Source organism: Phoca vitulina, unplaced genomic scaffold (assembly GCF_004348235.1).
Source record: "Phoca vitulina isolate PV1807 unplaced genomic scaffold, GSC_HSeal_1.0 scaffold7, whole genome shotgun sequence".
Lineage (NCBI taxonomy): Eukaryota > Metazoa > Chordata > Mammalia > Carnivora > Phocidae > Phoca > Phoca vitulina.
Window position 1 is genome coordinate 71140172 of NW_022589710.1, and position 25247 is coordinate 71165418.

The following is a 25247-nucleotide window of genomic DNA, read 5'->3' on the forward strand; positions in this document are numbered from 1 at the left end:
CTGCACCTGTGCACCTCTGCACCCTGCACCTCTGCACCTGTGCACCCTGCACCTCTGCACCTCTGCACCTCTGCACCCTGCATCCCTGCACCTCTGCACCCCTGCACCCTTGCACCTCTGCACCCTGCACCCCTTCACCCTGCACCCCTGCACCTCTGCACCCTGCACCCCTGCACCTCTGCACCCTGCACCCCTGCACCCTGCCCCCCTGCACCCCTGCCCCCCTGCACCCTGCCCCCCTGCACCCCTTCACCCTGCACTCCTGCACCTCTGCACCCTGCACCCCTGCACCTGTGCACCATTGCACCCCTGCAGAAGGCCTTTTGCACCCTCAGCCCTTCTTGGAAACTGTGTCTCTCTTGTTTGGCCTGGGCTCTACTTGCTCCTCCTGCTTGGGACACGGCTACTCGTTAACCTCCGTGAAGCCTTCAGGTCTTATTTTGCCGGGAAGCCTTCCCTGCCCCCCAGAGCCAAACAGTCACTCTCTGTCCCCGCCATTGGCTCCAGTGGACCACGTAGCCCGTTCAGAGGCTGTTTCTCCCGCCACGTGGACCTGGCAGTCAGTGAGCTTAGGGAGAAGCAAGGGTGCCCCCTTCCATCCCCACCGGACCCCCGGGAACTGCGTGGGATGGGGAGGTTGTAGGCGGGACTGCCTGCTGGAGGGCCCCAGAAGTACTGACTCCTCTCCTGAGCCTGACCCTGGCCTGCCCTGGAGCACCCTGGTGAGGTGTGGCCCATTTCCTTGCCTACAAGGCAGGCTCCAAAAACCTCACTCAGCGCTGGGAGAGGTGCCCCTTCCTGCTCATCCTGGGGTTTGCACTGCCTGTTTCAGATCCACTCCTATACCCGAGGCTGCCACAGTGACCGCAGCCTTGGCCACCTGTCTGTTGCTGAGACGGAGCTGTGCAGGGACCCAGAGGGCGGCCGGCAGGTGAGGGCTGCTGTGGGGCCCCCTCCTGTCTGAGGCTGGTGCGTGTTGGTGCGTAGGACTGCAGAGACGTGAGGTGGTGGGGGTTGAGGTGGGGAGGGGCCTGAGAAGGAGGACCCAGCCAACCAGCTTTGAACTCTGGGTGATTGCCCAACTTACCATCTTGCTGGTGTGGGGGACAGGCATGTTCTCAGGGCCTCCCCCAGCTCCCTAGACCATCCAGTGGTGCAGGAATCCAGACCAGCTGCTGTGTGTGCACATGCCTGGGCATAGTTAGGGCCCCAGGGGCACAGGTGTCTAGGCTGGGCTGGCAGCTGGGTGAGGGGGGAGCCTCTGGAACTCTGCTTGAGGAAGGAAAGAAGGCTGCTTGAGGGTTTAAGCTCATGGTGTTGGTGCCTGGAGCCCATGCAGGGGTCATCTGGTGATTGAGGTGGTAAGAGGAGGGCTGGCCTAGCGTGCCCCACACTTTGCTGACTTTCTTTTCAGGAGACCCTAATCTGTCATGATTGTTTCCTTCCCTTGGGTTGGCATGGCCAGGGTGTCCTGGGACAGGCCCAGGGCTGGCTGTCACTTGAGGGCTGGGCTCTGTCCAGCCTGGGGGGCACTTGGCCAGGCAGGAGGGCTGAGGCTCAGAGCTGGTGTGGCCCCTCTTTCCAGGTCCAGCAGATCCCGGCTCTGGGGTCATGTGCTCCCTTTTGTGGGGTTGGGGTAGCCACCTGGGGGTGCCTGCCAGGCCCGCTTCCCCGGCCAATACCTGGCTGGCCCTGCTCGGGCTGCACTTGTCCCTGGCGGTGTCAAGGCAGGATCTCGGCGACCCGAGGTGCCCTTGGCTAGGTCCCCTTCTATGGGTGACTCAGCGAGGCCCAGGCTTCCTGCCCTCCCCACCCCCCCGGGTTGGAGCAGAGCAGAAACTGCACCAGTTCCAGCCAGGTGTTGCCTGGGTCCCCGGGCTCTGTGGCGTGGGGGCCTGTGTGGCTCTCCCTCCTGTCCGAGGCTGGGCTGTGTTGGTGCCACAGGACTCTAGACGGCCCGAGGTGGATGGGGGTCACGATTGGCTTCCTTCCAAGGTTTCTGGAGGGGGGACTGGCAGAAGCCTGGGCCAGTGTCCCCAAAGGGCCTGCGCTCTTGGGATGGGTCCCAGAAGCTTCCGGAGTGATCTGTGGTTGCTCTGCGTGGCCAGGTGTGCTGTGGAGTAGCTGGGCAGTGAGCGTGCTTGCTTCCCGGCTGGGCCTGCAGCCTTCTCACGTCCCCGTGCCTGGCCACAGGGCAGTGGGGTGGACCGGGGGGTGGCTGCCTCAGGAGGCTCCAGCACCGGGCCCGAAAGGCGGGGGGTACAGGGCACTTGTTGCCTCTTCCTGTTGTGTCTCGCCTGAAGCCGGGGAGCTGGGAGCACCTGGGGACTGTTGTCGGAAGCCACGTGAACTGTGTGCATGCCTGCGTGTGAGCTGCACGCTCCCCATGCCCCGCTCCCAGGCTGTGCTCCCCTAGGCCCAGTGTGGTTCTGTCTGCGGGCGAGCCTCCGTCCTGAGCCCGGAGCCCCTGTTCCAGCCGCAGCGAGCAGGCTCCCGGCTGCCTGGCGGGCCGTCTGTGTGCTGTGGGGCAGGGGCCCCTTCCTGGCCAGCAGGGACCCCGGGCCATGCGTGCCTGTTGCGTAGGGCATGTGTGCCGGCCGTCGGGCGTGGTGGCTTGGCAGAGCTCTTAGCTGGTCCTTTGTCCTGGCCCCAGGAAGCCCAGCACCTCTCTCCTAGAAGGAGCAGAGCCTGTGGCCTGGCCAGTGTGCTGGCTGCTGCGTTCACAGAGGAGCAGGGGCAGGCCTGTGGCTTCCTGGTAGGGGTGGCAGGGGCGGGGCGGGGGAGATGGGGGCGGCCTGCGCTGCACCTCCGCAGCGATCAGGGGCCCTCTGGTGGTGGGACTCCTGCCTCCCCCCCTCCCCCCACCCCCAGCTTCTGGAGGCCGAGGCTGGGCGGGTGCTTCTGGAGGCCGAGGCTGGCCGGGTGCTTCTGGAGGCCGAGGCTGGCCGGGTGCTTCTGGAGGCCGAGGCGGGCCGGGTGCTTCTGGAGGCCGAGGCGGGCCGGGTGCTTCTGGAGGCCGAGGCTGGGCAGGTGCTTCTGGAGGCCGAGGCTGGGCAGGTGCTTCTGGAGGCCGAGGCTGGGCAGGTGCTTCTGGAGGCCGAGGCTGGCACGTGCTACCACAGCCGGAACTGGAGCACGTGGCTGTCTGTGGGCCCCCGTGTCTGTGTGCGGTCTGCAGGTGTGGGGCTGTGCAGGCCCTTTGGGGTTCCTAGGTCCCACAGGAGGGGCTCCCCATCCTGGGGCTTTCTCCTCTGCCTGCGTCTTGGGTGCAGCCCCCGGTTAGTGAGGGTGTGGGGCAGAGGTCCTGAGTCGAGGGTGCTCCGTGTCAGCCCCTGGCCCTGTGGGAACGCACGTTTGGGGCCGGTGTGGGGGTCGCGGGTGTGGTCGGCCTGGTGGTGCCTGGAGGTGGGGCTGCCCTGTCCTGCCTGTGGGGAGATGGCTCTTCAGGTGGGTGGCTGACGTGACCGGCTGGCGGGCCGGAGGGACTGGTGGGCATGCTGGTTGTGTTGCCAGTGCTGGGGGTCCCAGGTGGGCTTCTGACCTGGCCACAGCTTATGGTTTGCTTTGCAGCTGCTTCAGAGGCTGGAGAGTGAGAACGCGCGCCTGGAGGCTGCCCTGGTGTGGCGGCGGCAGGAGCTGGTCTTCTGGAAGTGGATGGTGTGACCGGCTCTCTCCCTGCTCCCAGCCTTGACCACAGCCTTCCTGGGGGGCGGGGGTGTCTGCCTCCTTCCCGGACAGGACAGGAGACAGGGAGGCCACATGCACGCCCAACCGTGTGGCTGGCGTTAGGACCCAGGCCTGCTGGCTCGGAGCCAAGGGCCCTTCCCAGATGTCTGTCTGTCCCCTCACCTGCCCTGAGGGGTCCAGCCTTCCAGAAGTCTGGCCTCTGTGCCGCCTTGGCTCCAGGCCTGCCGGCGTGATGGGTGGCTGTCCGCGCGGGGGGTGGGCACTGCCCCCGGGCCTCTGTGCCATCTGTCCCCGCTGCCTGTGCTGCTGGGCCTGGGCCTGTGCTTACGGGGCCCGGGCTCGCTGCCTGCCTCTTACTTGGGTCTCTCTCTGCAGGACACGGTCCTGGGCGCCTGCCCCCTGGAGGCCTCACAGCCCACGTTTCTGCCCAGGATCCCCACGGGGGGCGCTGGCGAGCTGGAGCTGGTGGCCCGGGAGTTGCAGGCCCTGCACGAGGAGCTGCGGGGAGCAGCGGAGCCCCGGCGGGCGGCCTGGGAGGCCAGGGTGAGGGCTTGGGGCGCTGACGTAGGGTGCGTTTACACAGCCCCTTGGGGAGCTCACCTTGAGTCCAAGGCTGGGAGGGTGACTGCAGCGGCCCGGCAGGGTGCGTGACGAGGAGTCCCCAGTGTCCCCACGCGAGCCCCGCCCACACTGCCCTGCGCCGGCCACAGTCCCTTCAGTTTTCTGAAGCATCTTGAGGAACTTGCGGGCAGTTTAACCCTAAAGTCTGCAGGACCCTGTGAGGAGCGGGGGTGTTGCTAGCAGCCCCTTCCCCTCTGCTGTGGTGACCGCTGGGGCGTGCATGATGCTTGTAGGCGCCTCTCACGGGCCGTCTGCCACGGCACAGGGCCTCGGGGCAGCGCCCACCGAGGGCCAGGGTCAGGCCACCCCCTGGGGGCGCAGCCTCTTCTCACTGGCCCGCCTGGAGGGTCAGAAGTGGCCTCTGCAGCAGTGTCCCCTTGGGTCAGCCCCGCCGCACGCTTCCCCCGTCCTGGGAGCACTGAGAAGGCGGGAGGCCGATTCAGCAGAGGACAGTGGGTGTGCGAGCCTGACACTGACCCCGGCGTGGTGGGTAGTGTTGGGGGGTGGCTCGAGGGTCTGCTCGGCTCTGAACGGGCCCCGGGGGACTTGGTGACCTGGGTGAGCGGGTGGGGCCTGCAGCTGCGTAGTGCTGCAGGGCCCTCGGGGGGTCAGGCTGCTGGCCCTGTCCCCGGGGCCCCTCCGCTGGCTCAGGGCTCCGGTGCGGGTGATGTGAAGGCTGGAAGGGTGGCGCCGGAGAGCTGGCACTGGGGCCGGCCCCCTTCCCGGGGAGGAGCGGGATCTGGGCTGTCAGCCCTTCTCAGGGCGCTGCTGGGGGCTGGTGCTGGGGCCGAGGGGGCGCCGGTGTCCTGGGCAGGTCCAGAGCTGCCTTCTCCCCGTGCAGGCTGGAGGCTGGGGGCCGGAGCGGACTGCTGTGCAGCGGGCCTCACGGGAGGCCGTGGGACGGGAGCTGGCCGCTCTTCAGCGGGCCTGGGAGCAAGGTGAGGCCCTGGCCCAGCCCCATGGGCCCTGCCGGCTGGTGAAGAGAGACGCCAGAGCCTCGGGGGGCCCAGGCCTGCGGGCTGCTGAGCTGATTGGGGCGCTGAGGAGCCGGGAAACCTGCCTGGAGGCTGAGCTGGGCCGGCTGCAGACCCGGTGTCGGCAGGAGCTGACCAGGCTGGCGGGAGCCCGGCCCGGCCTCCTCTGGATCCTGCCGCCTGGTCGCTGAGGGCCCGTGGGTGTGCCCTCCTCGAGGGGGACCTGCCCTGACGCCCTGGCTGGGCCTTGGAGGGGCAGGTTTCAGGGTGGCCCCAGAATGATGCAGACACGATCCCGTGGCGTGCTCCCCCTGAGCCCTGGGCTGTCCCCCCTTTGGGCAGAGCCTGGGCCTTGGCTGTCCATACTCGGGCAGGCACGACAGGCCCATGTGGTATCTGTGGGCATTCTGGATCAAGAGAGTATGCAGAAATAAGCTGTAGAGGCCTCCCTGCAGGGGTGAAGCTCTGCCCTGGCCGCTCGGCCACCCTTCCAGGTTCCTGCCTGGGGAGGGTCAGGTCTGTGCTCAGGCCCAGGGGAACGGGACCCTGGGTAGTGGTGGCCAAAGCTGGGCTGGTGCAGGGCTGCCCCCGTGCTGGGGGGTCAGCATGGCCTGCAGCATGGGCGGGGCCTCAGGGTCCTGGGGGAAGCGATAGCCCGGGATGCCCGTACACACTGCGTCCTGGCCCCTTGCACGCCCCACCTTGGGCCTGTGCCTGGTGTGTGTGTGTGCGTTGGGCAGGGATGCTGGCTGGGAGCCCGGGGGTGGGGGACGCTGTTCCTTTCCTGGGGGCGGTGCTGGGGGTGAGGGGGAGGCCACTGTGGACAGAGGGGGCTTTGTGCATGAGACTGTTCGGGGAGCTGGGCTCGGCCCTGACAAAGAGCCATCTGTGTCCGGGAGATGTGGCCCCCAGCTTGCCGGAACAGGCCCCCCCTCCATCCCAGGGGGCCCAGCCTCTCGGCACCCCTCACCCAGCAGGCACAGACAACCTCATCCTGCCTCCCTCGCCAGGCTCCCCTTGGCCCAGGGCAGTTGAACCCCGGCCTGCTGCTGGGCGGGTGCAGGGGCCTATCGGCTGCCTCCTACCGGCCAGGTCAGGCCCGAGGACACGCAGCAGAACGTTCTCTCGTTGGCCTTTCCTGGCTGGCCGGGGGTGTGCTGGAGCGACCGCTCACACCCAGGAGCACCGGGCTGCTCTCGGCCACCCCGGCCCCTCCCCGTCCCTTGTGGGGACACCCCAGTGCTCCCTCTGCACTGGTCAGACCAGGCAGACTGGTCAGGAGGGCATCCCTGACCCTCTCCTCACAGGCCTGGCCCCCGGACAGTCTCTGGGCTGGGGTCTCTCCCTCCAAACCACAGCCCCCCTCCCAGCTCCTCCTCAGGGCTCCAGCTGTGGTCCAGGGCCCACGGGGCCTCGACCCTCCGCCTGCAGCCCTCCGAATGTGTGAAGTCCCTTCTGGACTCCCTGCAGCCGCCCCTCTCTGCCTGCCATGCCCTCAGCCGTCCCAATCACCGATGGGACCCTCCTCATCTGGGAAATAAGTCCACCCAGAGCCCCCTGCCTTCTGGGGACCGCCGTTGAGCCAGGACACCCACTGGCCCTTGGGAACTTGAGGTTTAGCAGCCACATGCAGGCTCAGGATCACGGGGCTGCCCCTTGTCAAGCTGATGTGTGGATCCAATACACGCCACTCAAAACCCTACGGTGTCTGCGACTTTGGTGTGGACTCTGGGATACGCGGGGCGGGACAGGCCCCAAGAGGCCCAGGCCGGGGGGAGGCCAGGCACACTCATGGTGGCCCGGGGAGCAGGTGCGCCCTGTGCGGCTCCTACGAAGGCCGCAGTAAGTTAGCACACGCTTAGTGGCAGGCAGGAGGCGCGGGGCAGAACCAGCGGGTCCGTCCCCCACGGGCTGCCGTCTGACATTCCCCCGCCTCCCCTACGCTGACGCGACAGGTCCACCGGCCTGAGACAGCCCCTGGAACAGACGCAGGTGCAGGCTGCGGCCCGGCCTGGCCAGCGAGGGGCAGTGGGGGACAGTGGGGGCAGCGAGGGACAGTAGGGGTGCATCGGGGGGCAGTGGGGACAGTGGGGTCAGTGATGGGCAGTGGGGGGCAGCGAGGGGTTCAGTGAGAGGCAGTGGGGTCGGGGGGACAGTGGGGTCAGTGAGGGGCAGCGGGCTGCTCTGGGCAGGCAGGCTTCTGTGAGGTCAGCACAGTGGGAGCCCCCGGCTCCCCAGGGAGACGTGAAGGACAGCGCGGCCGCGGGAGGCGAGGACACCGGAGACCTGCTTCTCAGAAGACCCCGCAGAGACAAGGACAGACGAGCCAGAGTAGAATTCCCCCGTGACCTGTGAAGACTTGTGCAGAGACAGAGGCAGGCACCCCGGAGAAGAGGGGTCAGGATCAGGTGACCCGGACCCGCTGGGTGGGCGCAGGGCCGGCGCAGGGGGGGCCGGGGGGCTTGAGCCAGCGCCGGGAAACGCTCCGTGACCTGCAAACTGCTGTCCGCACAGCAGCCGGCCTGGTAGGAGTGGACTGCGGGCGGCACGGTGACCAGGCCTCCCGGAACGTGGGAGGCAGGACAGACAGGTCACAGACGGTGACCCACAAGGAGACCCTTAGAGCGGGAGCCACACAGGCCGGGGAGAGGTCTCGGTGGCACGGCCCGTGGGCTTCGTGGGCCTGCGTCCGCCGTACATGCTGGCCTCTTCGGGTGTTTTACTGAATACGGTGCCAGAAGGACCCACGGGCGAGCCCCGCACACAGGTGCGTCCACTTCACTGGCCGCACCACGGCCACCTTTCCCGTGCCAGCTCCAGGGTGCTTCTGGCCCTGACCTCACCACCCACTGGCTTGCTTCCTGTCCCTTCAGTTCAGGGCCTCCTCACACCGTTGGTCGACCTTGGCTGGACCTGGGCAGTCAGGACGCCTCCGGGTGGACACCTGTAGGTGTTCCCGAGGGACACAGCTGGTGGCCTGGTGCACAGCCATCCCCTCACCCTCCGCCGGCCCTGCCCTGCGGCTGTGGCCCCCAGCCCTGCACGGGTCCCCACGCTCCTGTGTCCTCCACAGGGTCTTGGGTACTGAGCGCAGCCGGCCACCGTCCTCCCCTCTCTGCCCCTTCTTGGCTGAGCTGGCCGTTCCCCACTCATCCATCAACCAGGATTCACACAGTGCCCTGGGGTGCGGTGACTAAACCCCATAAACAGGGCAGCCATGGCCGTGTCATTGGGGTTAGGGTGGTGGTCAGAGGCTTAGAGGACGGGCACCGAGTGACGCCAGGGGGTGGTCAGACAGAGGAAACAGGGTCTGTATTTGTGGGGCTGCACAGCGCTCCGAGAGGGGGTCAGGGAGGGGTGAGATGTGCTGGGGGTCACCGAGGAGGCGGTGGGGGGGCAGGCGGGGCTGGGTGGGTTCTGGTAGATTTGGGGTCCCGGGTCTGTGGCTGTCTTGGTTGTGTGGCATGTGAGCTGATGGCTCTCTTGTTTTTCCGTCCGGTTTACTCAGATTATTATTTATAACACCCAAGATTTGTTCCCTCCTCTTTTGGGGACAGTTTTTAATTTTTGGTAGTAAAAAGCTAACATTAAATTTACTGTCTTAACCATTTTTAAGTGTATGGGTCTAGTGTTATCTCCGGAACCTTCTCATCTTCCCCAACTGCTACTCTGGCCCCATCCACACGCAGCCCCCCACCAGCCCCTGGCGCCCCCACCCCACTTTGTCCGTGTGGACGGACTCCTCTAGGGACGTCCGATGAGTGGGTCACACGGTGTGTGTCCTCCTGTGAGTGGCTGAGGTCACTCCGTGCTCGGCCCCCCCACGGTTCAGCCTTGCGGTGGCAGGGCTCAGGACTCCCCCCTAAACTAAGAGTGAGGAAGATTCCACTTACGGACAGACCACATCTCCCTGTCCCTCTCCCAGCCGTCGGCTGTTGTGGATAATGCGGTGGTGAACGTGGCGTGCAAACACCTCTGGTTTAGTTTTCCGGCTGTCTGCATCGTCGAGGGCCAGATGTGGTTGTGATTGCGATGCCAGGATGTGAGCGGGAGCAGGGGCCAGACGGGCCTGGGGCTTGTCTCCCTGGGGGGAGCTTGGCAGCGGCAGGCGTTCTCCCCCGAGGTCACATCCTGGGGTCTGGCGTTGCCCTCCCCCGGGGCTCTTCCCAGTACCCGCTGCTCGGAAGAAATATCTAACAGGTCTGCTCATCGGGACCCAACAGCGTAATAGGTATTTAGGTCCTGACAACGTAGCAGCAGTTCCGAAAAAAAAAAAAACCCAACTACCCCGTACACTGAAAACGTGAGTTCTTACATCTCTAGAGTGACTTCCCTAGGCTATCGGAACCTGCGAGGCTCTGCGTGCCTTCTCAAACCTCACAGAAGGGCCAGGAGCCCAGGAGCAGAGCAGCGGGACGCTGCACCTGGCTGGGGACGCCTGGTTGTGCCCCCTTCCAGCCCCCACTCCGACCAGCCGCGACATTCCTGTCCCCGAGAGCCTCCCTCAGCACGGTCTGGCTTCGGCAGGTGTGCAGGGGAATGGGCATTAAGCGGTCTCCGAATTCACCTGGCATCTGTGCACTCACCGGGAGCATCTCCGCCGGCACCTGCTTCGCTTCTCGGGTGCCCTCCGATGTGACTGCGCGGACCCTTCGGTCACTTGTGTTTGGGACTGCGCATCCCTCGCTGGTTTCGCTCATCGTAAGCATCTTCTCCATTTTGTCATCTGGTTAAACACTTGCTGGTGCTTCCGCTTTGCTGAACAGAGAGCTTAAATTCTGTTTTCACCAGATCGATCATCTTGTTGCTTCTCGGTTCTTTCGGCGAGCGTCTGGAGACAGGCCGCCTCTCCTACACCACGTTCTCCTCCGTTTGTTTCCTTCCCTTGGGTTTTTCCTTCACGCTCACGTCTTCTGTCCTCCAGAGTCCGCCGTGTGGGTGGTGTCCTGGTTTCCCAGCGTGAGCCGGTTCCCAACACCATCTCCGCGCGGACGCGCCCTTCCTCATTGATCTGCCCTGGCCTGTCCTCCAAGTTCAGCTCCCGTCTGTCCCGCGGCTCTGTTTCCGCGTCAGGACGCAGCCTGCCGAGCACAGGCAGGAGGGGCTCCGGGCGAAGAGACGCGAAGTGCCCGTCACTGCTGGTGTAGGGAGCCTCCGTGCGGCTGTGGTTTGATTCTGGCCAGGGGCTAGCGCTCCACCCGCCGGCAGCAGGACGGCAGGCATCCCGCTCCCCCTCCGCCAGGGCCGCGCACCCAAGGCTTCTCCATTAGCTGCTGCGCTCGCCGTGTGTTTTCCATGAAGTTTTGTGACTTTTAGAAAGTTTTCTTCCACTCTGGTTTTCCCAAGAGCTTTTTTAGATCATAGGTTTCAAATGCTTTGTCTTCAGTAATCAAGACAATCATGATTTTCTCCTTCACCCTTTTGTAATGAAATACGTTGCAGCAACTACACCAACACTCCTTCCCACGTCGAGCCATCCCTGCATTCCTGTAAAAAGCCCTATTTTAACTTTTTTTTTTAAGATTTACTTATTCTAGGGAGAGAGTGTGTACGTGGGGGGCAGGAAGAGAGAGAGACTTAAGCAGACCCTGAGCTGAGCACGGAGCCCGGCGTGGGGCTCGATCCCACAACCCCGAATCATGACCTGAGCGGAAATCAGGAGTCAGACGCTCCAGCGACTGAGCCAGCCGGGCGCCCCTAGTGTTCCTTTTACCAGTACACAACTTCATTCTTTGTCCTTTATGCTATTTTTCTGCTTTAAGGTGTACTTAGTTGTATACTGAGATGGTATTAGAGCTCTTGTTTGGTTCATATTTGCCTGGTAAAGGCTTGTCTGCCCTTTATGTTTCAACCTTACTGTGTCTTAAAAAACCTCATGACTTTTTTTTATACAGCATATTGTTCACTTATTTTATTCCAACGTTAAGAGTCTGTCTTAAATGATTAATTGTACACTTATTTTTAAAAGGATTTTATCTGGGGTGCCTGGGTGGCTCAGTCGTTAAGCGTCTGCCTTCAGCTCGGGTCATGATCCCAGGGTCCTGGGACCGAGCCCCTCACTGGGCTCCCTGCTTGGTGGGAAGCCTGCTTCTCCCTCTCCCACTCCCCCTGCTTATGTTACTGTTCTCGCTATCTCTGTCAAATAAATAAATAAAATCTTTAAAAAAAATAAAAAAATATTTTATTTATTTTTTAGAGAAAGAGAGCACAAGCAGGGGGAGGGGCAGGCAGAGGGAAAGGAAGAGGGAGGCTCTCCACTCAGAGCAGAGCCCGATGTGGGGCTCGATCCCAGGACCCCGGGATCACGACCTGAGCCAAAGGCAGATGCTTAACCCACTGAGTCACCCAGGCATCCCTGCATTTCATTTTTATCTTCCATTGCTTTTCTTTGTCTCCTTCTTTTTCTTGTTTTCTGCTTTCCATTGGGTAGATCTAGTTTTCTTCTGTTGGCTTGAACATCATATATTTTGTTTTGTTTTCATGGCAGTTGCCCGAACTTAAAAGTTGTTCTCATGTTTATTTACAGATGACTTTTTTTTTTAAATTTTATTTTCAAGTAATCTCTGTGCCCAGCGTGGGGCTCGAACTCACAACCCTGAAACTAAGAGCGGCTCGCTCCACCGACCCAGCCAGCCACGTGCCCCTGATTGATGACTTTTTTACACGTATCTGTATTTCTTCCTTTTCCAACAAAATAAATACTTCAGCATGTTCTCATGTCCTTTGTTCTCCCAAATTCTTATTTGTGTTGTATGAGATTTTAGTTCTCAGCTAGTATGAATATATTTTCTTTAAGATAACCATAAACTTTACTAAAATTGTGATTATCCTTACTTTTTATCTCTCTTAGATTTGTTTCTGCTTTGAATCCACACATATTTTCAAGTAATCCAGTTGTGACAAACTTTCCGGGCCCCTTTGTGCCTGAAAATACCTTCGTCACACCCCCCATGTGAATGAAAACTTGTTTGGATATAAAATTCCAGGTTCATAGTTATTTTCCTTTATTATTATTATTTTAAAAAATATTTTAAAGTAATCATTACACCCTACACAGGGCTCGGACTCATGACTCTGAGATCAAGAGTCATGTGCTCTCCCACCTGAGCCAGCCAGGCACCCAGTTATTTTCCTTTAATACTTAAACAGATTTTTTTTTTTTAATTGAAGGTCCCTTACTGGTCCTGCTTCCATGGGTGGCCAAGACCAGGGGAAAAGGGCAGGGGAACCAGGCGGTGCAAGGAGGGGTCATCTCCACAACATTCATTTATACACAGAACTAAACAGATAAGCGCAGAGTCACTGTTGCGGTTAGAAGTTGACGGCATGGGAAAAGGGAGGAACAGGTGGGGGACTGGGGTGTCGTTAAAAAAATACAGGCCCCCCCAAACTGGGGTGCCTGGGGGGAACTTGGTCTGCTTCAACCCAAGAGGAATCAGAAGATCAAAAGCGGTTTGGGAAGGCCAGGGCCGTCAGGGATGGAGGGAGGAGGAAGGTCCGGGGCTGAGGGGGGGCTGTTTGGCAACTGGGGTGAAGGGATTGCCCTCCCCCTGCTGGGATCCCCCCAGCCCCTCCGGCCTGGCAGGAAGGGGGCAGCCTGCAACCCCCATGGGCAGGTCTGGGGCTGCCAGATGCTCCAGGCAGGGGGCTGGAGGGGGCTCACAAAGGCTTGCCCTCCAGGGGGAGGGCAGCACTGCCCCCCAGTTTCTCTGCCAGGGTGCAGCCATCCTTGACCTCCTCGTAGCAGTTTGCTTGTAATTCATGCTTGGTCCCCGTCAGCTTTTTCTTGATGGCATCCTTGGAGCCGGCATAAATCATTTTGCTCTTAAGGGCTGCGGACTCAGGTGCCCAGAAGATAAACACCAGGTCCTCCTCCTTGCTCTCCTTGGTCTCATAGGTTGCGTCACAGAGGAACGGCGGCAGGCCTTGTCTGGCAGCATCTTGACGAAGGTGGCGTGGGGTCGTCTACAGTCTGGCCCACAGCCCCTACCAGGATCTCCTTGCCCTCCTCCAGGATGATGTTCTTGTCCTCGCTCAGGCAGAAGAGTCCCTCCTCTGGTGTTGAGGACCTGCGCTCCTTCACGTCACTGAACACTTGGATGACACCGTCAGAGACCGCCACGCTGGAAGCCATGTTTCCAGAAGCGAAAGGGAGATAGCAAGGAGAGTCAGAAGAGATGAGAGCCGCTGCAGCTGCTGCCGGGATCCGACTGAGCCGTACTTAAAAATGTTTTAGCCAGGGGCGCCTGGGTGGCTCCGTCGGCGAAGCGTCTGCCTTCGGCTCAGGTCGTGATCCCGGGGTCCTGGGATCGAGTCCTGCGTTGGCTCCCTGCTCAGCGGGAAGCCTGCTTCTCCCTCTGCCCCTCCCCCCTGCTCGTTCTCTCTCTCTCTCTCTCTCTCTCTCATGAATAAATAAAATCTTTTAAAAAATGTTTTATCCATTATCTTCTTTCATTTTCTGTTACTTTTTCCTTGGAGCATTTTATTGTGAACGACAGCACATATGTGTACAGAAAGCTGCAGATCCTTGGTGCTGAGCTCAGTGAGTGACCCCGAGTGAACGCCGTGGAACCCCCACGCGGGACAGGAACTAGACCACGGTCCGCGGAGCTCGAGCGCTCTTCCGCATGGCTGACACCTAAGCATGCACATGCCAACACCGCAGCTTAGTTCCGTCTCGTCCCTGAGCTTTAGGAAGTCCTACGTCGTGTTTCCTTGGGTCTGGCTTCTCTGCGTGAACTTCATGCATGTTGTTGCACGGCCGTCGTCTTCACTGCGTACGGAATGCAGGTGCAGACACCCTCAGCTCATCGGCCTCTTCTGTGCTGGGGGGACACGTGGTTGTCTGCAGTTTTAGCGCTTTCAAGGAATGCTTCTACGGCGGCCGGTGGCTCGTGTGCACACCCCGTTCAACCCCCCGGCCGCAGCGTGTGCCTGTGCTCGGCTGCGGGAGGTGAGGCCCGTTTTCCTAGGCAGCTGCGCCGGCTCACCCCCGTCGGCATGCAGAGCTGCAGCGGCCTCACACCCCCGACCTCACTCGGCCGCGCAGCCGCGCCCGGGGGTGTGCGGTGGGGTCTCACCGCAGCCCCACCGATGGCGAGAGACGTTGGCCATCTCATGACTGACCCTGTGGGAAGTGCCCCTCCGCATTTCCCCCCATCTTCCCCGTTGGGTTGTCTTTCCTCTTACCGATGGGTGTAGGCTCTCCGTGCGTTCTGGATGCGAGTCCTCCGTCGCTCCTTCTTGCTGCACCTCCTGTCTGTGATTCGCCTTCTCACCGTCTGGTGGGGCGCCTCCGTGCCTGGCCGCACCTGCCGTCCTCTCCCCACGCTCCGCGGATGCCACGCGGTGGTCATGACCCCAGCCTTACCACAGGTCTCCACCCGTGTTAGGTAGGCTTGTCATCCTGTTCTCCCTCTGCCGTGGAGCCCAACACAGGGCTCAGTCTCAGGACCCTGAGATCGAGAGTCGGCCGCTTCACCGACCTAGCCCCCCAGGCGCCCCTTCACGAAGGTTTTGACTCTTCTTGGCCCTTCGCGTTTCCGTACACATTTTAGAATCAGTTTGTCACATATTGGGAAAAACTGTTGGCTTTTTGCTTGCAATTACATGGACTGCATAGGTCCGTTTGGGGAGACGTGATAGCTTTGTAATATTGATTCTTCCAATTTATGAACACATCGCCATCTGTTTAGGTGTAACTCATTAACGTTTTCTGGTTTTCTGGATAGAAGTATCATACTTCCTTTGTCGGATTTATTCCTCGGTATTACGAACAGTATGGATAGATACACGTGTGCGTATGTGTAATACATACACGTATATGTGTGTTATATACACACGCATACATACAAGTTTTCTAACTCTGCTGAAAGCCACAGAAACACAGCCGACTTCTGCGTACTGACCTGGTAGACAATCTCGCTAAACTCACTTACTAACTGGGAACCTTCCTCTCCGGGTTCCTCGGACTCTTCCAAGCACCCAGTGCCACCACCTGCAATATCTCATGACGGCTTCATTTCTTTATTTCCAATTCGTATTCCTTTTGTTTCTTTTCCTTGCTTCCTGAGAGAAGCGCTGCTTCCGGGAGCTTCTAGCACGATGCTGAGCCCATGCGGCCGGTATGGCCCCCGCCCACTGGCGTCCGTCTGCTTCTGTCTGAGAGAGAGTGTTTCAACTCATTACCGGGACTGCTCCTTGCGAGGGACTCTTGTAGACACAGTCCATCAGATCAGAACACTCCGCTCCATTCCTAGTCCGCGGAAGGCTTTTTTAACACACCACCAACAGTCACTGAACTCTCTTAAATGTCTCTTCTGCATCTCCTGATACAGTCTTATTCTTCATTTAACCTGTTAATGTGAAGAATTACGCTTCATTTAAGGAATAATTTCAAATAATACCCACACCTTCCATACGCCTCCACCCGGATTCCTACACTTTACCCCTTTGTTCTCTGTCTCCACACACATGTAACACGTATGCACGTGTAACAGGGGCGGTATACGTACGTTCACGCGTGTTTGTACACGTGTGCTTCCGTACCTTTGGAGAGCAGGCTGCAGACATACACCTGTTATGCAGACATAAAGCTCGGAGTATTCCGGAAGCAAAAGGACTTTCTCCTGCATAACCTCAGTTCCACCTTCAGAATCAGGAAACCACTGGGGCCCAGTGTCCCCGTCTAATCTGCAGAGGCCACGCAAGCTTCCCCACGTCCTTCGTGGGTCCACGGCCAGGCCTGGCTCCTGTGTGCATCGCTGGTCACCGCTCCCTAGTCTTCTTCCATCTGGAATGTTCCTCTGTGTGTTCCTGACTTTCATGACCGGTCTGCAGAACGCCCCTCCATCGTGTCCCCCAACTGGTGGGCACAGGTATTACACGAGGGATGCCACGCCTTCTCAGCGTGCCACGCCAGGAAGCCCACGAAGCCAATCCGCCCCGCGGTTGGTGCCACTCATTTTTATTATGCGGTCGGAACGGCATCTGCCAGATTCCTCTACTGTAGCTAACTAGAACGTACATTGTCCTCGTTAATTCACACATAGTTAAGGCAAAGCATTCGGTCCTTTGGTGTTAGGTCAGCTGTAGTTTTTGTTTGGTTTTGTTGCTGCTTTTTGTAGATGCCCTTTATTAGATTAAGTAAATGCCCTTCTGTTTCCTGTTTGCTCAGAGCGCTCATCATGGACGGGTGTTGAATTCTGTGCGATGCTTTCTCTGCACCAACTGCTAGGGTCACGTGCTTTCTCCTTTAGACGTTGACACGGTGGGCCACACTGATTTGTTTTCCTGGATCGAACCAGCCTTGCATTCCTAGGACACCGGCCACGTGGTTGCACTACTTTTTTGTTATGTTGATTGATTCTATTTGCTAATAGGGTTTCCATCTGCCACTTGAAACGGTTTTCTCGTTTCCGCACCTGCTCTTTCTCTCTTCCCCGTCGTTGGGCCGACTGTATGAACACCTCCATGGGGCTCCTCCTGCTGCAGTGGGAAGTCCAGGGGCTCGCTCCGTCCCCAGAGCTTGCCGACACCCTCTCCGGTTTCCTTCTGGCCTGATGTGCTGCCGTCGGGTCACGCTTTAATTTTGTGTTTTCTACCCGTCATCATTTCTCAGCATTTCATCACGACGACGACAGCTTCTCTGCTCTCCTTGCCTGCCTGGCCTCGTTCTGGGATTTTCTTCTTTGCCGGAAGGGCATCTTCTACACCCGTTTTGCCGCAGATGCCCGGTTCCTGTTTGAGTGAAGAAGTGCTGTTGGCCAGCAACCGCGTGAGCTAGGGGTTGCAGCCGTACGGCGGGGCCTCGCGTGAGAGGGACGCGGACTCATCCCCTTGCAGGCTTTGCTGTCCTGCCCTCCCAGCTTCCAGAGACACTCCTGGGCTTGCGGCCCGGCCTCCGTCTTGCCAGTGCTACGAAGCCCACACGGCCTCACGGCTCCTGGGACAATCTCCCGCGGGTCCCGGCGGCTGCGCCGAGCAGTGCGATCCCACGTGCTGGGGATTAGGGCGTCTCTGGGGCGTTACTCGGCCGACACAGCAATTATTCTCTTCCAGCGGATGGAAGATGTCACTCCAGTCACCCCGTTGTCGGGCGGGTTCTGCTCTTGTGGCCGAGAAGTCAGCCGTCACAGAATGCTCAGACTTCTGCCGTCGGACGGCTTTTAAGATTTTCTGTCTCTGGTTTTCAACAAAGACAAAAATTATATGAGCTGTGCAGCTCTGTTTTTGTTTTTAATAAATGCCAAGGGTTGGGTGGGTTTTCAGGGTTTGGCAGCTTTCAACAGATAGAGAAACCTCTCAGCCACCTCCTCAGAGTGCCGCTGTGCCTTGGGGTGGGGGCCTGGGCTTCCAAGGACACGTGGGGTACAGCTTCCAGCCACCCCTCTCCGTCCTCTCCCCTCCGTGGTCCCCAGCCCTGCCCTCCATACCGCCCTCCCTCCATCCTCGGGGCTCCCCCGGGGTGTCCACTCTGCTCTTAACGCTTCCTTTGATCCTTAGTTTTGGTCTTCTCTGTGGCATGCATGGTTCCCAGGGCCCCGTCCGGGACCCCGGCTAGCGCCTCCAGTCCCTGTCGGCTTCCATCAGTGTTTCTGTTGGCTTGCTCCCGGAGGCCCGTGTGCTGCCCTGTTGTGTCTGGGATGCCTGAGGGCTGCGTGGAGATCCCTCCGTCCCTGAGCGGTTCCACGTGCTCGCTGCTGCGCACTGGAGGTAAGGCCTGCCCCGGTCACCTGCAGCCAGGTCAGGGCCCGAGACCCCAGCCCTCTGGGCCGAGCTGCTGCCACCCTGGGCCCTCCAAGAGCTTGATGACCTGCACTCAGCTCAGTTGGCACAACGGCCAGAAACGGGGGTTGCTCTCTCCTGGGGGAACCCAGGCACCGTGAGGCTCCCCACGCTCTCCCTGTGGGTTTGGTTCAGCGTCATCAGCCTTCCAGGCGGGCCGGGTCACTGCACCGAGCGCTGGCCAGTGGGGAGGGGCTGCGGCTAGGTGGCCACACCCCAGCGTGGAGGTGGCAGCTGGGTGGAAGCCCGGCCTGGAGTGAGGTGCGTGGGGCTGGGCTTGCACCCAAACGAGGGCAGTGGTGTTGCAGCTCGGGGAGACACCGGGACAGTGTGCGCGGCAGGCAAACGAGGCCTGGCCAGGCCATGGGGGGCTGTTGTCAGAGACAGGGCTGGGGGGCTGGCAGGGCCAGCGCTGCTGGGGCGGGTGTCCGCCAGGCCTAGGAGTGGGAGGCAGACCGGCAAGCTGGGAAAGTGTTTCTGGGTTGAACTATGTCCCCCAAAATGTACTTTCAAGTCCTAAACTCTGGCACGTCCAAAGGCGGCCTTATTTGGAAACAAGGGCTTTGCAGATGTTGTCAAGTGAAGATGAGGTCACCAGGGTGGGCCTCTCCGGCATGACACGTGTCCTCACCACACGGAAGAGGCCCTGCAATGTCCACGGCAGATGGCAGTGGGGCGTCCACAAGCTGAGGAAGCCTAAGCATGAAGAGCCAAGGAACGGACTGTCCCCCAGGAGCCTGCCCTGCCCTGCCTGGGGTCGCAACCCCCACCGCTCTGGGCCGGCCCTCAAGGGCCTCGCCTCCACCCCCACCCCCTCACCCCCCACAACCCCCCCACTCCTCCACCCCCAAGCCCCTCACCCCCACCCCTACACGCCTCCATCCCCCCATCCCTCCACCCCTCACCCCCCAGCCCCCTCACTCCTCCACCCCCAAGCCCCTCACCCCCACACACCTCCATCCCCCACCCCTACACGCCTCCATCCCCCCATCCCTCCACCCCCTCACCCCCCAGCCCCCTCACTCCTCCACCCCCAACCCCCTCACCCCCACACACCTCCATCCCCCACCCCTCACCCCTACACACCTCCACGCCCCCAACCCCTCATCCCTCCACCTGGAGCAGATGGAAACACAGAGTCAGGGGGCCGAGCACCAGTGAGGTCAGCAGACACAGGGCAGGCTTTCACAGGCCTGGGCTTTGCCTAACTGGAGGCAAGAACAGGGTGCTGGGGTGGTGGGGGCACCAAAGCAGCCTTGCAGGTCTGGGGCTAAAGACGGGGGTTTTTGAGCATGCCCTTAGGGGATGTAGGGAAGGGCAGAGGGCGAGAAGCTGGGGGGGCAGCCCCTCCCTGAGAGTGGAGGACACAGGGAGGTGCTTCTGGCTCTCTTCCTACTCCACCTGCCCCTCCTCTGCCTCCTGGGCCTGCCAGGTGGATCCGCCCCGGGGACAGGTGCTGCTGCCCACTGCCCAGGTGGGACCTGTATGCCCGAGCCTCCTCCCCTCCTCCCTCCATGCTGCATGTGTGGCCTTTCAATGCAGGCCTCTTGTCCCTTGAGGGCTGGGGCTTCTGGAAGCCTCCCTGGGAGAGAGGAACCATGCTGAGGTTTGTGGGGCCCCTCCCTGGGCACAAAGGCAGGGAAATGGCAGCGACGGTGTGAGTGGGTGTGGGTCATCCCGCGGGTTCGGGCTTCTCACAGCACCTCAGCTGTGCTCCCGGGTGGCCACAGTGGCCAGCTAGCCTCACTTCCCACTGGCACCGCGATGTCCCTGGGGCCCCCGTGTGGAGGGAGGGTGGCCGGATGGGTCACCTGCACAGACCCAGGAAGCGCTCAGGGCCTCAATGTCAGCAGACCTGGGTGTGAGTCATGCTTCACCCCTGTGCATCGGGGGATCCTGGGTGACCCTTCACCTCTCTGACCCTGCATCTCCTTCTCTGACGGAGGGAGGGACGGAGGCACGTGGGAGCAGCTCTGGGGAGGGCAGCAGATGCACTCCCCTCCTCCACCCTAAGGGCGACAGGGTGGGGTGTGGGGGCTCAGGGTGGACAGGCTGGGGTTGGGGGAAAACGTTCCCCAGGATGGCTGAAGAAGACGAGGACCACCCACTGCTCCTGTCTTCCACCCTCAGAAGAAACTCAGGAAGTCTGAAAAAATCCAGGATTCGGGGTGTCTTTGAGATGCGGGGCCCAGAGGCCCACCCCACTTCTCTGTCCCCACAGGCCACTTGCAGAGGGCCAGTGGTCAGCCCAGCCCCACGTCGGGACCAGCTCCGCTGCAGGGAACTGGGTCCTCAGGCTGTTTGTCGAAGGCGAGTGGGGTCACCCTGGTGGGCGGCCTGGGTGGGGCTGCAGTGGGATTTCAGAGCGTGAGCGGGACTGAGGGCCCGCGGGGCGAGAGATCCCGGCTGTGGGGTGAAGCAAGGTGCAGAGGCTTCCCAGGGGTGGCGCGCGGATCCGGCGGGGTCCAGCTCCCCGGGGCCACGGGTCCCGGGCACCGCCGGGGGGCGGGGCGGCGGCGGGGGAACGGGCGCCGGGGGGGGGCGGGGGGGGCGGCGGCGCGCCGGGACCACCACCGCGCGGGGCGTGGCCTTGGGCGGGGGCGGGGCCTCTGGTGGGGGCCGTGCCGAGGAGCGAGGGGAGCGAGCAGAGCGGAGGGAGCGCGGCCTCGGCCCGGCGCGGAGGCTCCGCGGGCCGGCGGTGGGTAGGCGCGGGGCCGCCGGCGGGAGCGGGGCGAGCAGGGGCCCGGGCGCAGGGGCTGGGATGCGCAGCGGTGCTGCAGGGCGGGCCCCGGCCGGGGGCGCGGGCGCTGCGGGCAGAAGGGCGGAGACGCAGCTTGCCGGGAGCAGCCTCGGTCTGGTCGGGGCTGGCGGCCCCTTCCTGCCTGCCCCCACCAGTGGGCACCGAGGAGGTGGCTCGGGGAGGGGGCGGGCAGGGGCCATGCGGGGGACCGCAGGGCCGGCCCAGGACAGCCAAGGCAGGAGGGCCTGGGGCCAGGTCCCCGGGGAGAGGCCGGGAAGGGTGTGCGGGAGGGGTGGTGAGGCCCTGGCTCTGGCTTCCTGGGGCAGGGGCGGGGGCTCCCCCTGCGGGCTCCCGTCGGGATGGGGTCTGTCCTGGCATCCTCAGCCCGGGTGTGACGAGTGGCCGAGAGAGGGAACGAGAACGGAGGAGTAGATGGGGAGGGGTTAGCGGTGCAGTGGCTCTCTTGGCTACTTGGCCTGGCAGGAAGGCTGCTGCGGCCCGAGGAGGTCCGGGTGGGAGGGGGCTTCCACCTGGTGGGTGAAGATGGGCTGAGTGTGTGGGTGGGGAGCAGGAGCTCCCGGAACTGTGGAGGTGGCGGCATAGGGCGCTCCCCCGCAAGGTACCTCCACTCGAGGTGTCTGAACTCACAGTGTGGGGGTCCTGTGTGTGGCTGCAGGGCCCCTGGGAGGCGGGTGCTGGGTGGGGCAGCAGCCTCGTTGAGGTCGGGAATGGAGGTGCCAATCTGGAGGAGGACCTCCTTCCCCAGTCTTGGGGGCAGTGGTGTCACCAGGGCCAGGCTGAGCACTCGCTTCACAGTCACGGGTGACATTAAATTTTATGTCCTTGTCTAGACAGGGCAGTAAACAGAGCCCAGGGCCAAGGGTGCTGTGGAAGGGGGAGGCGGGGTGAGGGGGCCTGGCTGGAAGTGCGTGCAAGCGAGTCTGCAAGGGACGGTCAGAGGGTGCGGGCTTGTGGGCCCAGGTGTGGGGACCCAGTCTGCTGTGGGACACCGACCCGCGCAGTCATGACAGCCTGTGTGCCAAGGCTGTGAGAGGGGCAGGGGGCTGCAGAGCCCAGAGAAGGTCCGGGTGGGGACAGCGGAGGGCGGGCTTCCTGAGATGGCCCCACAGGTGCAGGGGAGGGCCTGTAAGGGGTCCACCCCTTCACAGTAACAGGGCAGTGTGGGTGTGCGGGCGCGCAGGCGGGGCGGTGTACCTGGCGGGAGACGCGGCCGGGGCGCGAGCCTCCGTAGGCAAGGGGAGCCCTCGTGGGAGCGGGATGGGAATGGTCCACACGGCCCGGGGAGAGTGGACGGGTGTGTAGGGGACACTGAGTCGGCCGAGGCAGGAAGGAGAGATGCAGGGCAGGAGGCTTCTGGGCGAGGATCCGCAGGACTGGGATGATCCTCAGTCCTGGACCAGAAAACATGCCGGGCGCGCGGGCGCCGCGCCGGGGATGGGGCCTGGGCCTCCGTGGGCCTCCGTGGGCCTCCGTGGGCCTCCGGCGCTCCCCGAGCGCGCAGAGCGGAGGCCGCGGGCCCGCCTCCCCGCCCAGCAAGGCGCCCGGCGGGGAGAGGACGCCGGAGGGCCGGCGGCGTGGGCCCGGCAGGGACAAACCACCGGGGCCCGGGGACGCGCGCCGCGGGGAGAAACCACTTCCGTTCCATTTCCTTCCTGGCGGCGGCGGGAACCAGGTCTCGGGTCTCAGGTGGGGCTGCAGCGCCCCCTGGAGGCCCTGCTCCCGGCTCCCCGTCCCCCGCGCGCTTCGGCGCGTGCGTGCCCCAGGGGCCCCGGGCGCCCGGCGCGCGCACAGCGCCCCGCATCCCGCGCAGGAGGCACGTCGCGGGGGCCGAGGAGGGCGGAGGCTGCCCCCGCACTGCGCCCTTACTGTCCCCTCTGGTCTCCCCAGGTTCCGAGCTCGCCAGCCCGCAGCGGTGGCGCCCTCAGAGCGGCTGGACAGGCCCCGTCGCGCCATGCCCGCGGGCTGAGCGCCGCCGCCGCAGGGCCTCGTCCCGCCTCGCGTGGGGGCCCCGGCGGCCGACCATGGTGCTGCCGCCCCCGGACCGGCGCCACGTGTGCCTGACCACGCTGGTGATCATGGGCAGCATGGCGGTCATGGACGCGTACCTGGTGGAGCAGAACCAGGGCCCGCGCAAGATCGGCGTGTGCATCATCGTGCTGGTGGGCGACGTGTGCTTCCTGCTGGTGCTGCGCTACGTGGCCGTGTGGGTGGGCGCCGAGGTGCGCACGGCCAAGCGCGGCTACGCCATGATCCTCTGGTTCCTCTACATCTTCGTGCTGGAGATCAAGCTCTACTTCGTCTTCCAGAACTACAAGGCGGCGCGGCGGGGCGCGGCCGACCCGGTGGCGCGCAAGGCGCTGACGCTGCTGCTGTCGGTGTGCGTGCCCGGCCTCTTCCTGCTGCTCGTGGCGCTCGACCGCATGGACTACGTGCGCACGTTCCGCAAGCGCGAGGACCTGCGCGGCCGCCTCTTCTGGGTGGCGCTGGACCTGCTGGACCTGCTGGACATGCAGGCCGGCCTGTGGGAGCCGCCGCGCAGCGGGCTGCCGCTGTGGGCCGAGGGCCTCACCTTCTTCTACTGCTACATGCTGCTGCTCGTGCTGCCGTGCGTGGCGCTCAGCGAGGTGAGCATGCAGGGCGAGCACATCGCGCCGCAGAAGATGATGCTCTACCCCGTGCTCAGCCTCGCCACCGTCAACGTGGTGGCCGTGCTCGCGCGCGCCGCCAACATGGCGCTCTTCCGCGACAGCCGCGTCTCGGCCATCTTCGTGGGCAAGAACGTGGTGGCGCTGGCCACCAAGGCTTGCACGTTCCTCGAGTACCGCCGCCAGGTGCGCGACTTCCCGCCGCCGGCGCTCGCGCTGGAGCTGCAGCCGCCCCCGCCGCGCAACTCCGTGCCGCCCCCGCCGCCGCCGCCCGGCCCGCCCGGCCGCCCCCGCGGGCCCTCGCCCCCGCGCGACGCCCTGGGCACGTGACAGGGCCCCGGCTGGCGTGCGCTGCGGTGGGGGCGGCTCCCGCAGGGCCCGGGGCCGCGGCCGCGTCTTCAGCTCAGGAATCCCTCGGAGCGCGGACCGCGTGGGCCGCTGTGTGCTTGGCCTGGGGCGGGAGGGAGGACGGAGCGGGCGGAGGTCTGGTCCCCTGGGGGTCCCTTGGTGGGGGCCTCTGGCCCAGAGTTTGGGGCCAAGGGGGCCTCTGTCATTTTAAAGACTCGTGTTTACAGTTTTGTATCCAAAGCCGCCGTGCCCCGCCTGCGTGTTTCCTGAGTCCTGTTTCTGGCAGCTGGACCGGGCGGGAGGAGGGGGCGGGAGGGGGCGGTGGCGGGGGGTCTGGGCCAGCTCCCGGGTGCCGGCCCATTGCCGCGCTGTCACAGAGACCCTGACCCCCGAGCCTCACCGTGCGCACCCGCAGAGGTGCCGGAACCCCGACTCTGCGCTCCCTGGGATACCTTAAGCACGCGCCCGCCTCCGCACCTGAGGCCCAGAAGTGACCCCGAGCCCCTGGCTCTCTCCGCAGCGCCAGGGGTGGGACGAGGGATGGGGCGGCGGGCTCTGAGACCAGGTCTGGGCTCTGCTCCCAGGTGGACGTTGTAGGCTGAGGCCAGGAGCTTGGAGCCTGGCCCCACCTCACCTGGGCCCTCGGGGACAGACACCCATGGGGCCCAAGCCGCTTGGGCCCTGGTGGGGCAGAGAGGACGCTTGAGGCTGCCTGACCTGTCACTGAGAGCACAGGACACCAGGGGCAGATGGCTTCTCTCCTGGCCTTTGCCTGGCACCACGCCCTCGTGATGTGGCCCTGGGCACCCACCCAGCCAAGGACGGTCTCGATAGCATTCGGGGAGGGGGCCCTTTGCCTCAGGCCTTAGGAAGCTGTTGAGGTGGCTGTCTGAGGACACCTTACAAGATTCCTGGCTGATGGCGCTGGGCGGCCCCCATTGTGGAGCCCTGTGGTGGGCCAGGCCTGCGCTCATGCTTTCACCTGCCCTGCTGGGGGACAAGGCCCACCGTCCCCGTTGCCAGAAGGGCTCAGAGCTGTGGGTGCAGAGCAGGGTCGGGACTGAGCCCCCTTCCTGCCGACCGCTGCTCAGGGCGCGGCTGGCTGGTCACTGGGCCCCCGCTCCCCTATCTCTGCTCTCCCCCAGCTTGCGGTTGCCTGGGGTCTGGTTTTGGGAGTTGTGTGTTTCCCAGCCAGGGGCCCGGGGGACCAGTGTCCTCAGATGCCCAGGGACTACTCACGGCTACAGCCCTGCTCTTATCTTCCGGCACAGCCACTCGGCTCCCCCTCTGACCACAAGCTCGGCAGTGTCTCTCTAAGCCTGGGGAGCCCAGGTGGGGGCAGGGGTGCTCTCTCCTGGGTTGGCAGGTCGGGGGGGAGGAGGAGCAGAGGGGGCGCTGGTGGGGAGCTGTCCTGGAAAGACCACA

General features: G+C 63.0%; 2 protein-coding genes and 1 pseudogene across 3 annotated transcripts in view; 2 read left to right on the plus strand and 1 right to left on the minus strand.

Annotated features, from left to right (window-relative positions):
- TEDC1 (tubulin epsilon and delta complex 1) overlaps positions 1-6063 on the plus strand; it is a 13010-nt gene extending 6947 nt beyond the window's left edge. The window contains exons 5-8 of the mRNA XM_032404681.1: positions 833-931; positions 3571-3657; positions 4063-4230; positions 5150-6063. Of these exons, the coding sequence (XP_032260572.1) occupies positions 833-931; positions 3571-3657; positions 4063-4230; positions 5150-5473 (678 nt within the window). The 3' untranslated portion in view covers positions 5474-6063. The remainder of the gene's footprint in view (positions 1-832; positions 932-3570; positions 3658-4062; positions 4231-5149) is intronic.
- A 6698-nt stretch (positions 6064-12761) lies between these two features.
- On the minus strand, positions 12762-13490 carry LOC116632753 (annotated as a pseudogene).
- Positions 13491-20713: 7223 nt separating this feature from the next.
- TMEM121 (transmembrane protein 121) lies at positions 20714-24165 on the plus strand. Of its 2 annotated transcripts, none has more exons than XM_032406052.1 (2): positions 20714-20770; positions 22717-24165. In XM_032406052.1, the coding sequence occupies exon 2, from the start codon at positions 22851-22853 to the stop codon at positions 23802-23804; it is 954 nt and encodes a 317-aa protein (XP_032261943.1). In that variant the 5' UTR covers positions 20714-20770; positions 22717-22850; the 3' UTR covers positions 23805-24165. The 2 variants fall into 2 exon arrangements, with proteins under 2 accessions (XP_032261943.1, XP_032261944.1); XM_032406053.1 differs by lacking the exon at positions 20714-20770 and adding an exon at positions 20912-20977.
- The last annotated feature ends 1082 nt before the right edge of the window (positions 24166-25247 follow it).

Coding starts and splice junctions, on each gene's coding strand:
- TMEM121 (XM_032406052.1), top strand. CDS start 22,851: ATGGTGCTGCCGCCCCCGGACCGGCGCCACGTGTGCCTGACCACGCTG.